At 42.5% G+C, this 13,092-nt stretch overlaps 1 protein-coding gene across 7 annotated transcripts in view; it reads right to left on the reverse strand.

Moving 5' to 3' along the window:
- C20H17orf67 (chromosome 20 C17orf67 homolog) overlaps positions 1–13,092 on the reverse strand; it is a 46,325-nt gene that overhangs the window by 23,174 nt on the left and 10,059 nt on the right. For 4 of the 7 annotated variants that reach the window (XR_010117979.1, XR_010117980.1, XM_063628448.1 and 1 more), the window contains one exon: positions 4,451–4,692. Coding sequence is in view for 5 of the 7 variants with exons in the window: in XM_063628448.1 (XP_063484518.1) it covers positions 4,494–4,692 (199 nt within the window). In the remaining 2 variants the exon portion in view is untranslated. Of the gene's footprint in view, positions 1–3,500; positions 3,602–4,389; positions 4,693–13,092 lie in introns of those variants that run through there. The other 3 variants (XM_063628451.1, XM_055258571.2, XM_063628449.1) reach the window with 2 other exon arrangements.

The raw sequence follows: 13,092 nt of genomic DNA on the forward strand, positions 1-13,092 counted from the left end.
TCAAAAAAAAAAAAAAAAAAAAACTAGGCTTCCAAAAGAGGGAGTGACTTACCCAAAGTCCACAACTAGTTAGCAGCAGAATATGGAGTGGAAATGCACTGGGTGGAATATTCTTCCTGCCTCATCCCTACCCCCTGCACTGAGAACTCCTGGTCATCCTTCAAGCCACAGCTGGGTGGGCACCTCCTCTGGGAAGCCTTCCCAGCCTCCCCTTTCCTTCCAGTTAGAGCTCGAGACTCTCTTTTTGCAGAGCCACAGTCCATTGTACCAGATAACCTCGTTAGTGAGCCCAAATCAGGCTGGAGCACTCTGGCTCCACCTCCACACAATGGGCACCTTGGGTAAGGAAGAATGTCTGGTTTATCTTTCATCCTCAGTCCCTGGTGCTTAGTAGGGCACAGTCAATATAAAATCTAATTAAGTGCACATCTTGATCAGCACCCACCACTTGACCCTCTCTTTTTGTCTAAACAACTAAGATACTCTCCATACCACTCAGTTCAACATTTAACAGCTTTCTAAATGCTTTTATGTTCCCAACTAGACCACAGGAGCTGGTACACACGTGGCTGATTTCTCCCAGATGGCCTAGCCCAGTGGTTCTCAGCCTCAGCTGCAGGTTGGCATCACTGGGGCTTTGGCCCCATCCCCCATACCCAGGTCCCACCCCAGGCCACCCCTCTGGGAGCGGGACCCAGGCATCAGAATTTAAATTCCCCAGGTGGTTCCAGAATGTAACCAAAGAAACACATTTCTAGAAAAAATATGATACCAGAAACTATTTGTTAATTCAGCCAATTCTGTGTGTGTTCAAGTGAATGCAATTATAGAGAGAGACAGAGACACACACAGCGTGACAGAGAGTAAACAAGAAAAAATTTACTTGGCAGTGTGTAGACTGGGTTCCTCTCCTTTGGCACTATTGACATTTTGGGCCAGATAATTCCGGGTTGTGGAGGCTGCCCTGTGCCCTGTGTGGGGTGTTTAGCAGCATCCCTGGTCTGTACCCACTGGGTACCAAAAGCAATGCCCCACACAGGTGTAACAACCAAAAATGTCTTCAGATATTGTCAAATGTCCCTGGGGATGAGGGGGCATAATCACCCATGGATGAGAACTACTGGTGCAGACTAGCCACCCAATGATTGACTGCATGTTTGTTTCACATTTCAATCGTAAAACATATGACCACTTTTCCAAACTGGACTGAATGCCTGAGGATTCTGGACATTGGATGAAGTGTCTCTGAGAGGGACATAGAGGATGGGATGGTGGCTCAGCAATAGGTTCTGAGGCAAGAAGGAGTTACATGGAAACTAATCAGGTAGGTTCGAGGCAGTTAAGAGGAGCAGGTGGTGGTCAAGCCTATAAAAGATGAGCAAAACAAACCAGAAAAAGCCAGATATTCAGTAAAATTGCATAGTTGGAAGCAAGCAGAGGGCTGTCAAGGATTAAGGGAGCTGATGACCACAAGTGGGAAAAGGCAAACAGAGGAGGAGCTTTCATAAGTTTTTGAGCAGGGGAAGGACCACACAAAACAGAGTTTTAGGGCCAGAGTCTAGCCTGGCAACAACAGTTGCAACAATGGGCTGCAACAGTTCAAACCCACCTGTTCACCCACATCTATAATGCCTCAGTTAGGACAAAGACTGTTATTCCACAGACAGAGTTCAAAAGAGCCAGGTGCAGATGCTGGCACAGAAAATGTCAGGGGGCAGATGTGGGAGTCATTAGAGCTGCCTCTCGAGCACCTTGAGCAGGAGCCACCGCTTTGAGGACTCTTCAACCAGCTCCCCCAGCCCCTGCCGGGTCCCTGAGGAAGAGCTGCAGAACGGCCCCTCCAGGCATCATGCCAAAATCACAGGGGGCCAGCCAGAGCCCCCACCCCCCGCACACCCCCGCCCCCGGCCACCAACAAGATCCCTCCCTCCAGGCATCCTCCTCCCCATCACGGTTGTGCACATGCTGCCCCTCCTTCACCCCACCCCCTCCTATGCCTATCCTCCTTGCTCTGCCACCCCCACTCTCTTAGCTTCTCTATCTCTGCATTCCTTCTCAGCCCTTTCAGGGTTCCTCTTCCCCTCTCATGGTCTCAAACTCTCTAACAACCAGATCTGTACTCCCCCACTTGAAAAATCCTTCAGTTGTTCTCTACTAGATACAAGATAAAACCCAAGATACCTCTTATACTACAAAAAAAAAAAAAATTAAAAGCCACATCTATCCCTAAGAGCCTGAAGTCATCTGTTCTTCAATCATACTGCATAGCAGCCATTTGCTTACTTCTGTCTCCACCACAGACTTTGAGCAGAAACCTACAGCCCCAGCACCTAGCAGGTACCAGGTACTTAATACTCAGAGGAGTACTTAACCATTTGCGGAGCACTTTCTAAGTGCTTTCCTAAGAAGTGCTTTATTTTATCATCATAAAATAATTATTTTACATTATTATTTATAATAATAATATTATAGTAATATCAGCAATAGCATTTATTATCCCCATTTTATAGATGAGAGTACTGAGCTGCAGAAATGTGAAGAAACTTCCCCAAACTTACCCAGTTAGAAAACAGGGAGATTCAAACCCAGTCTGACCCCAGAGTCAGCACTCTTCATCACTGAGCAATACTGTATCTTAATAAGAGCCTTTAAATGAAATAATCTAATTATGCACGAGATTTTGCAGTGAATGAAGGTAAATGCTACTGCAGCTCCTTCTGAGCCTCAACATGGAGATTCAGGGAAGACAGGATAAGCATGGCGCCCAGATGAAGGGGCCAGGATGGGAGACCAGCCTGAGAGACACAGCTTCCCAGACATTCTAACTTTGCTGGGTCACTGCTACTTCCCTTCACTGGGTGGGGCTAAAATGCCACCAAAGTCAGTATCATTTTAGCAACAGGAGGAACCAAGCCAGGCCTGAATTGGGTCCGGGGCCAGCATAGCAGGGTCTAGTAACATCTACTCACAGAGGAAGCCTGGTTCAGAAAGACTAGGCAGGTGGACATCATGACCCCACAGTGCAGAAGTACGGCCAAAGACCAAAATCAGAGGGATGAGATCAGAGCAGAACCTCTCAGGCAGCTGGGGCAGAGATTCTCCCTGCCTGGACAGACCATCATTGACCAAGGATGCTGGTCCAGCCTGCTCCGGGGCCCAAGGGAAGAGGCAGGAGATAGGGTTAGCATTGGCTAAAGGGAACAGCTCCCCAGCAAGCAGGACAGGGGTGACATTCAGCAGCCCTCTCCAGATTCTGGAACTCCCACCGTTGGCCTCATTATTTTCTATTTTAAGTTACCCTGTTCACAACAGGTGAGTTGGGCTGGCACCTCCAAAGGAGAAAACGCATAGGTAAAAGATTGAGATTGCAAGTATCTTATACCTGAAACTCTAACCGAACCTCTAACTAGCAGCCCATGCTGGGACCAACACCTAGTTTCATAGTAAATGGCATTCAAATGATCACATTTTCTTTAAAACTGCCAGAGCCAAGCACTCACCCGCATTGGCTCATCGGGGAATCCGGGTTTGCTTGGTCTATCCTGTCGCCGAGATCTTAGAAGCTGTTTGGCCTGCTTCTCCGTCAAAATCGGGGAGGTCTCTGGAAAAGTCAGGAAGGTGCCTTAAGGACACTCAGGCTCAGGAGTTCATGAGCCATCCCAACAGTCCAAGGCAAAAGATTTGCAAGTTCGATTTTGGTTAAAACATGAAAGTTCTTTCCCTGGGACCTGTCCCAAAGGACCCAGCATTCCAGAGGGCTCAGGAAGGAATTCTGAATTGTTTCTAACACGATTAACTCAGAGCAAAAGCTGCACAACTTAAACATATTTACTGATTGCAATGGTCCATCTCTTTAAAAGTGGGTATTAATTTAATGGATCTTCAGTTCACTGGTCTGTGTCTCTTAGGTTTGCTTTCGTGGAAGTTTTTTTAATCCTCAATATGCTAAATCAAGTTTAAAGTCATTACTGGAAGATACCCAGTGATAACAATATTATGTTAAACTTGATCATCACAACCCCTCAAAGAAGATAGTATAAAAGTGCTTTGATAATTACTTGCAAATTCTAAAATATATTATCATAATAAAAATATATCAAATTTTGGTGATCTCATATAAACCCTAAAATAAGCTATCAGAAGCTGGAGATTTATCAGCATTTTTGAGAATTAGTGCTCAAATACATTTAAAGATTTTTTTAAAAAATATAACGTATCTTTAATGATAAAAATTCTGGAAGCCTGCTCTTATGGAAAAATAAGAAAAGAAAGAGCATTGAAATATCTATATACACTATATATTATTTAAAATTTAAAAATTAAATATCAAATAGACTATTATTTATCATGTCAGCATAGAAATAGGCTGTTTTTGGAGTCAGTGCTCACCTGAGAAGACAGTCAGTAAGGTAAGAGACAGCACGAGCACAGGCAATGTCTTCATCCTGCCTTGGTTCCTCTGCCTCTTGCTGAGTGAATCCTCCCAGACTGAGTCAGCCAACTTGAAGGAAGCCACGCCAGGCCCTGCGCTTGTTTATGCTTTGACTAACAGGACTTACGGTATGATGCTGCATGTATCTGACTCTGAGCGTTTTAGTAATGACCACTGAAATATTTTCCTCCGAATTCCCATAAATTTTCATCCTGAGGAAGGAAATTGTTCCTCTGTAATATGACTTCCAGAGCTTGAATCTGAAAAAGCAACATGTGATATTCACTTCATTTAAACAGACAGATAAGCACCAGACAGACGTTTGTGAGTGTTTCTCTGGAGCTTCCGTTTATGCTCCTGTTTCATTGAGAATTCATGATCTATTACACGTTTGTATCTTTTATGACATTTTTCTAAAGCCCATTCACCAGTCTAATTTGATCTTCCCAATAATCTCAGAGGTAGGCAGGGAAATTAGCAAGGGGCATCACGAGTGGGGAAAAACAATTTTCAGCTGACTTTAGAGACAGAAAAACAGAGTTCAAATCCTAGCTTCAATTTTTTCTAGCAATGTAGCCTTAGGTAAGTGACTTACCCTTTCTGAACTTCAGTCTCCTCCCCTGTCAAAATGGGATAAGAGCACCTACCTTGTGGGGTGTGATAAAGGATGAGGGGAAAGCTATGACCTTCATGGCAGCTAGTACTATTCATCGTCCACTTCCATTTTACAAGTAAGAAAAGTGAGATTCAAAGATGTGAAATCAAGTTCAAGTTCACACATTATGGATGCCAAGGTAGAGCCTACGCCTTTTGTCTTCAAACCTAGAACATGTGCTCTTCCCAGTAAGCCCCATAACCTCAGCGACAACTCCTCATCTTTTACAGGGCCTCACGAAACATGCTGTCATAAGACTGGAACCAGCCATGCTCCAGATTCAAGGGTATTTTTATAAAGACAACAAAAGTTTAAGAAGCTGAAGTCATTTCAAATTCAAATCATCTATAAATATCACATGAAGAAAGTTTCTTGTTTTGTTTTGGTTTGGTTTGGCTTGGTTTGGTTTCGTTTGGTTTTGAGATGGGGATCTCACTGTGGGTCTCACTTCAGGCTGGCGTGCAGAGGTTCACTGCAGCCTCTAACTCCCAGACTCAAGCGATCCTCTCACCTCAGCCTCCCGAGTAGCTGGGACTACAGGCACGCACCATAACACTCAATTAACTTTTTTATTTTTTTATTTTGTAGACACAGGGTCTCGCTATTTTGACCAGGTTGGTTTCAAACTCCTGGGCTCAAGTGATCCTCCTGCCTCAGCCTCCCAAAGTTCTGGGATTACTGGCATGAGACACTGCTCTCAGCCTAAGAAATTAAATACACGATTAAAATATGTCTGGAAGGCATGTGACATTTATTTGGATAAAATTCTGTATTCAGAGAGATGATCTGATGTTTCTGTGGTCACTTTGCCAGCTCGAAAGAAAACAATACCCTATGTGTATTTCTCCAAATTTATGCTAATGTGTAACTGATAGTAAACCTGAATGTGCTGCCCACACAGTCAGCATAAAGATACTTTGAGCAGATTGTAAACATGAAAAAAAAAATCATGCAATGTTAGCAAAGTTGTCTCACATGTTCATTTCCTCAAATATATATACGTATATATATACATATATATATATATTTTTTTTTTGAGACAGGGTCTCATTCTGTTGCCCAGATAGAAGTGCAGTGGTGCAATCACAGCCCACTACAGCCTCAACCTCCTGTGCTCACGATCTCCCATCTCAACCTCCTGAGTATCTGGGACTACAAGTGTGCATCTCCATGCCCAGCTGATTTTTTTTCTTTTTTTGCGGAGATAGAGGCTCACTATGTTAGCCAGGCTGGTCTCAAACTCGCAGGCTCAAGTGATCCTCCTGCTTCAGCCTCCCAAAGTGCTGGAATTACAGGCAAGAAAGAATTACTGCACCTGGCCCATTTGCTCAAAATTCGATATTTGATTTCATGCACTCTGCTGCTATTAACATCCTTCTGTTTTCACATAATTTTCAATAACTAAGGAATTTTAGAAGCATTTTTCTGTTTTTGAAACAGGGTCTCCGTCACCGAGGCTGGAGTGCACGAACTTGGCTCAGTACAGCCTCAACCTCCCAGGCTCAAGTGATCTTCCTACCTCAGCCTCACTAGTAGCTGGGACTACAGGTATGTGCCACCATGCCCAGCTAATTTTTGTATATTTTTGTACAGATAGGTTTTGCCATATTGCCCAGGCTGGTCTCAAACTCTTGAGCTCAAGCAATTCTCCTACCTTGGCCTCCAAAAATGCTTGAATTACAGATGTGAGCCAACACATGCAGCTAGTAGCATTATTTAAAAAAAAAAGGAAAAAGAAAAATTGTCACGTTAAACAGCTTGAGTTTTGCATGTGTATATTCAAATTTTTCACTCCTTTTACTCTTTGTGGTTGGATAGAACACTATTTTGTTTTATTATATCAAATAAATATCTTCTGTGGGCCAGAAACAAAATCTATACTTAGCTATAAATTTCTAATGTGTCCAATGTAAATTTACAATAAAAGTATTTTTTGGCCAGGCATAGTGGTTCGCACCTATAATCTTAACACTGGGATTCCGAGGCCAGAGGATCACTTGAGCCCAGGAGTTCAAGCTTGCAGCGAGCTATGATTATGCCACTACACTCAAGTCTGGACAACAGAACAAGATCCTGTCTCCAAAAAAAAGTATTTTTTTAAATTTTGCAACTTTTGTCTATATCAGCACCGTCCAATAAAAACATAAAGAGAGCCACAGATGCAAACAACATATGTAATTTAAATTCTCAGTAGCCACTTTTTTTAAGTAAAAAGGTTAAATATTTTAATATATTTTAACATGATGAAATATCCAAAATATTATTATTTTAACACATAATCAATATAAACAAGTTATCAATGAGAGATTTTATATCCTTTTTTTGTACTAAACCTTCAAGATCTGGTGTAGATTTTACACTTACACATTTCAAGTGCTCGGCAGCCACATGTGGCTAGTGCTACCATATTAGACAACATGGATCTGGATCCTTCCATCTCTAATGCCACCACCCAAGTCTAGGCCACTGCTTCCCTCACCCAGCTTCTGGCACCAGGCTCCCAAATGGGATTCTAGTTTCCCTCCCTGTTCACTTCAATCCATTCTCCAGACAGCAGCAAGGATGAAACAAAGTATCAGTTAGACCTCATCATTTCCCTACATAAGATTTTTTCCTCAGCTTCCCACGAGAGTCAGAATAAAATTAAAATCCCTACCAAGCACGACAGGACCCTGTGTTTTTTGTGCCTACTGCCCTTTCCAACCTTACTCCAACCACTCCGCTCCTGCTCATTGCCATCTGGCCACACTCACTCACTTTCAGCTTAACAAGACCACTCCCGCCTCAGGACCTTTGCATGTACTTTTTCTCCCTCTTTTAATGACTGGATCTATCTCATCCTTCAGGTTTCAATTTGAATTTCTCCTACTCAGGAAAGCCTGCCCTTACCAGCCTTCTTAATAAAAAGTCCCCTGCCCCCACCACCACCGCTACTCTCTCCATCTCACAGCACTCACCATAATTTATACATATTGCATTTATTTGTTTACTTTTAAAATATCCGTCTCCTTCACTGGTAAGCTCTAAGCAAGCTTGTATTATTTTTATAATTTTTTAAAGCATAAGGAAACCTCTGGTGGACTGGGGTGGTGAGACTGGAGAGAGTCGGAGCCTGTATCACACCCTGGGAGGCTGCTGCAAGGTCTCAGGCGGGGAGGGCCGTTCAGGTGTGATACTGGCAAGACCATCAAATGCCCTTCAGCTTGGCCTCTGGATGTTGTCCCAAAAGAAGAGAGAGGGGGAGGAATATAGAAAGATCTAAAGAGCAAAGTGTCTTATCGTGAGTGTCACTCTGGCGGTGAGAATTCTCTTCTAAACCCCATCCCGGTTCTCAGGAAAAGCCCCAGCGGGGTAACTAGGTGAGTCAGCAAGGCTCCCAGTAGAAGACGCAATTCCCAATAAATCCACAAGGTGGCAGAGCAGAAGGTGGAACCAGGGACAACTAAGATCAGGGGAAAGAGCTCAAGGCCACCAGGGTTAATTATTCAAGAAGTTGCCAGCGATTCCAGAGAATCTACTGGAGGTGGAGAGAGAGGGTGCTGCTGCACCTAAAACTATTTCCGTACTTTTATTTTAATTGATGTATAACTTGAAGGCATTCATCAGATGTTGTGGCCTAGGAAAGCGGTACAGTAAGTCCTCACAACATTATTGCTGATAAATTCTTGGAAACTGCGACTTTAAGCCAAATGGTCCAGAATGAACCAATTTTACCATAAGCTAATTGATATACACAAGAGGTGAGTTCCTATGGCATATTTCTGGTCACAAAACATCACCAAACTTCTAAATAAGGACCCAAAACATTTCTAATATCAAACGTTGAAGGCTACACATGTATTTAAGAAAGATTAATTAAAACAAGTAAGATAGTTATTAATATTTACCCACTTATTCTAGTTCAGGGCCATGGTGGCTGGAGCGTGTCCCAGCACCTCAGGGCACCAGGCAGAAACCAGCCCTGGAGAAGACACCATTCCATCGCAGGGCACACTCTCACACACCCACCCACACGCACTCACACGGGGACAATTCAGACACACCAATGAACATACTGTGCACAGCTTTGGGATGTGGGAAGAAACCGAAGTTCCCAGAGAAAACCCACGCAGACATGGAAAGAACATGCAAACTCCACACAGACAGTGGCCCAGGGCTGGAATCAATTTTTTTTCTCATCAACGTTGTAATGAAACAACGTTGAAGGAAACAATGTTATTTGAGGACCTGTTGTGTTACCTATCTGATAACATTTAAAAGCCTATAAAGGAATAATGCTACCACCACCCATATTCACAACACCCAAACACAACTTTTTGTTTGGGTGAGTTTCCCTTTTTTTTTTTTTTTTTTTTTTGGAAGGAACTGTCCCATTACACAGATATTTAAGTGTCATTGACAAATGACAAACCCAACATTCTAGAGTTCTAAATGTCATCACACTGAACTAAAGAAACTTTAGAGACAAGAGAACTTTGTTTTGTTTTTGTTTTTTGAGAGAGGGTCTCGCTCTGTCACCCAGGCTGGAGTGCAGTGGCACAAGCATAGCTCACTGCAGCCTCATCCTCCTGGGTTCCAATGATCTTCCTGCCTCAGCTTCTCAAATAGCTGGATCCACAGGCGTGCACTACCACGCCCAGCTAATTATTTTTATTTATTTATTTATTTTTCGTAGAAACAGGGTCTTGCTATGTTGTCCAGGCTGGTCTTGAACTCCTGGGCTCAAGTAATCCTACCACCTTGGCCTCCCAAAGGATCATTTTTTTAAGTATAGAAAAATGCCAAATCTGTCCCCATCAAGAGAATTATAATGTGTCGACATTTTTTAGGCCCAGGGTCAATTAAATAAATTCTAACAGTCCTTTCCATATTTGCTTTGATTTTTTGTACTGTCTACCTCACATGTACATTGTAAAGAATTATAAATACATTGTAAAAATATGGAATTTATAGTATAGTTGGTAGACTAGACTACAGTATTTTTTAAAATAACGATAGTAACTTTAAAGCAGTGATAGTAACTCCATAAGCTGTGTGTGGTGCTTATGGGTCTAGAGCCTTCCATCTCTATTGTCACCACCCACATCTAGGCCGCTGTTATCTCTCACCCAGCACCAGGCTCCCAGCTGGCATCTCAGCTTCCCTCCCTGTTTCTTCAATCCATTCTCTATGCAGCAGCAATGATGATCTTCATGAAATAGACATAGGAAATATGTTAGACCTCATCACTTTGCTTCCCTGTAAACATTTATTTACAGGCACACTGTGCAGGCATATGTTAGGTCTGGGCAGGTGTAGTAGGTTGAATTACTAGCATCAATTCTTCACTACCACCCCAAATTTATGCTCTCTGCCACATGACTTTGCAGCCCCATGCCTTGACTTTGGACTCAACCAGATGACTTGTTTTGGGCAGTGGGATGGTGGCAGACATAACACTAACAAGGGTGTGAAATGGTTTGTGCAGTTAAGTGTGCCCTCTGACATGTCTGTCATTGCTACAAAAAGACCTTCCCCCCATTGGCTACTGCCCCTTCAAGCTGCGTCTCAGAATTAGCTTACATGCAAAGTAGCTAAGAAAGGAGCCAAGTTTATGCAGATCTGTAGCTTAAAAGAGACCCACGCAACCCAGCCCGGCCTAGTTCAGCTGACTTCCAGCTACCACAGCCTGAAACAGAGCCACATTACCTGCAGATTCCTGAGAATAAATGAGTTATTTTAAGCCACTAAGACTAGGAGTGGTTTGTTTCATAGCATTACTCTGACAATAGCTAACTGATACAGGGGATTCTAATGGGATGGTTGGTGTGTCCAAATCTGGGTGCTATTGCATCTAAGTTAATAATAGGGTCCTGCTAGAACATTCATTCAAAAGTGACTGAGTGTCTACTGTGTAGGCAGTGTGGTATAATGGTTATGACTGTGGGCAGCAGAGTCATCAACAGACCTGGCCTTGAATGCTGATTCTCAAACTTATTGCCTGTGTTATGTTGGAGCTGGGTGACATTGGGGAAATTTCTTAACTTTCCAAATCACTGTTTGCTCACTTATAAAAAAACTATAATAAAATGCACCTCAGAAGGTTAATATTTAAAAGAGGTATGTGTAAAGTTCGTGACACATAGTAAAATTCTACTACTTGGAAATCATTGTTATTATTTCTCCTCCTTCTCTATGCCAAATCTCTTTGCATATGCACCCTATTTTGTAAAACTGTTTTGAATAACTAAAGATTAATCACATGTATTAAGATACACAACTTTATTGTTGAAATATATATATTTATTAGAAAAGAAAATATGGTTCCTTTCTAATGTGAGTTGACTTGCCCCGTGTCAACACCGCAGGCCCTGGCTTCCCTTTACATATCCTCAGCACTTCTACAGGCATACACCCCTTCCTGTTTGCAGCCGCAATACAATGGTAAGATGTTTTGGCCTTGGACAGGGGCCTTTCCGGCCTGCTGCATGCCTCGACAAGTGGACTATAATTTCTACTCTGGGTGCAGGATGTTGGCCTCAACTATGTCTGCCCAGCAGGTGAGGACCGCCAAGGTCAGCATCATGTTCCTGATGGCCAGTGTCAGGCTTCTCTCCAACTTAAACAGGGACAAAGAAGTATTGGCACAGGCAGAAGAATGTAAGATGGGTACGAATAAACATACCAGGGGAGTGAACCACGCACAAAATAATTTATGAAACCACTTCTAAGGCTACTGTCATATGACATTTCATTCAGGGAAAGTGCTAGGCCTCTAATTGGTAGAGAAAAGCTCTAGTTCTGGGGAAAAATACTGAACTGTGTCACTTTTCTTGGTGGGATCTCTGTTGGGATGATTAAGCTTCGGAGAGGTTAGGAAACTCTCTAGCACTGCTTCTCAGCCTATTAGGTGCATTAGAATCACCTGAGGTTCAACAGACATCTAGAAGCCTCTGACATGAAAGGTAAAGACAAAAGATAAAAGAAAGAGCAACTTGGGGCAATCAGACACCATGCAATTGGAGAAAATAAATAAATAACATAATATCCTCTAAGAGACCAAAGTTTTGCTTGTGTGGAACATGAACAAGATGCTATAAAAAAGGAACGTTCAGAAAACAAATTAACCAAAATACTTCTTAGAAATGAAAAACCATAATAGCAGAAATTTAAAACTCAGTAGAGTCAAGAAAAAAGCTAAGGAAATCTTTTAGAAAAATAGAGCAAAACTGAGGAGGAAAGTTTTAAAAAAAACAAGAGAGAAAAACATATTTTTAAAAGACAGGACATTTACCCAAATGAGTTGAAAACTCATGTCCACACAAAAACCTGCACACAGATGTTTATAACCATTTTATTCATAGTTGGCAAAACTTGGAAGCAACCAAGATGTTCTTCTGGAGGTGAATGGATAAATAAACTGTGGCACATCTAGACAATGGAATATTATTAAGCACTAAAAAAAAAATGAGCTATCAGGCCATGAAAAAACATGGAGAAAACTTAAATGCATATTACTCAATGAAAGAAGCCAGTCTAAGAACGGGCTGCCTGTTGAGCCTGATACAGAAGCTTATTTGTATTTTATCTTAATGACTGCTACGATTGGAGTGCCCCTGCCAAAACTCACGTTGAAATTTTATTGCCACTGATGGTGTTGGGAGGTGGGGCCTTTAAGAGGTGATTAAGTCATGGGAGCACCACCCTCCTGAATGGATAAGTCTGTTATTTGGGGAGTGAGTTTGTTCTCTTGGGAGTAAATTAGTTCTTACAGGAGTGAGTGAGTCCTGAAAGCGGGTTGTTATAAAATTGAGCTTGGCTCACTCTTGTGGTCTCTTTTGCACACACTGGCTTGCCCTTTGGCTTTTTGTTCATGTTATGACACAGAGCAAAAGCCCTCACCAGAGGCTGCCACCATGCCCTTAGACTTCCCAGCCTCCAGAGCTATGAGCCAGATGAACCACTTTTCTTTCTAAATTTCCAAGTCTCAGGTATTCTGCTATAGCAACAGAACACAGATTAAGAC

Source organism: Symphalangus syndactylus, chromosome 20, assembly GCF_028878055.3.
Source record: "Symphalangus syndactylus isolate Jambi chromosome 20, NHGRI_mSymSyn1-v2.1_pri, whole genome shotgun sequence".
Lineage (NCBI taxonomy): Eukaryota > Metazoa > Chordata > Mammalia > Primates > Hylobatidae > Symphalangus > Symphalangus syndactylus.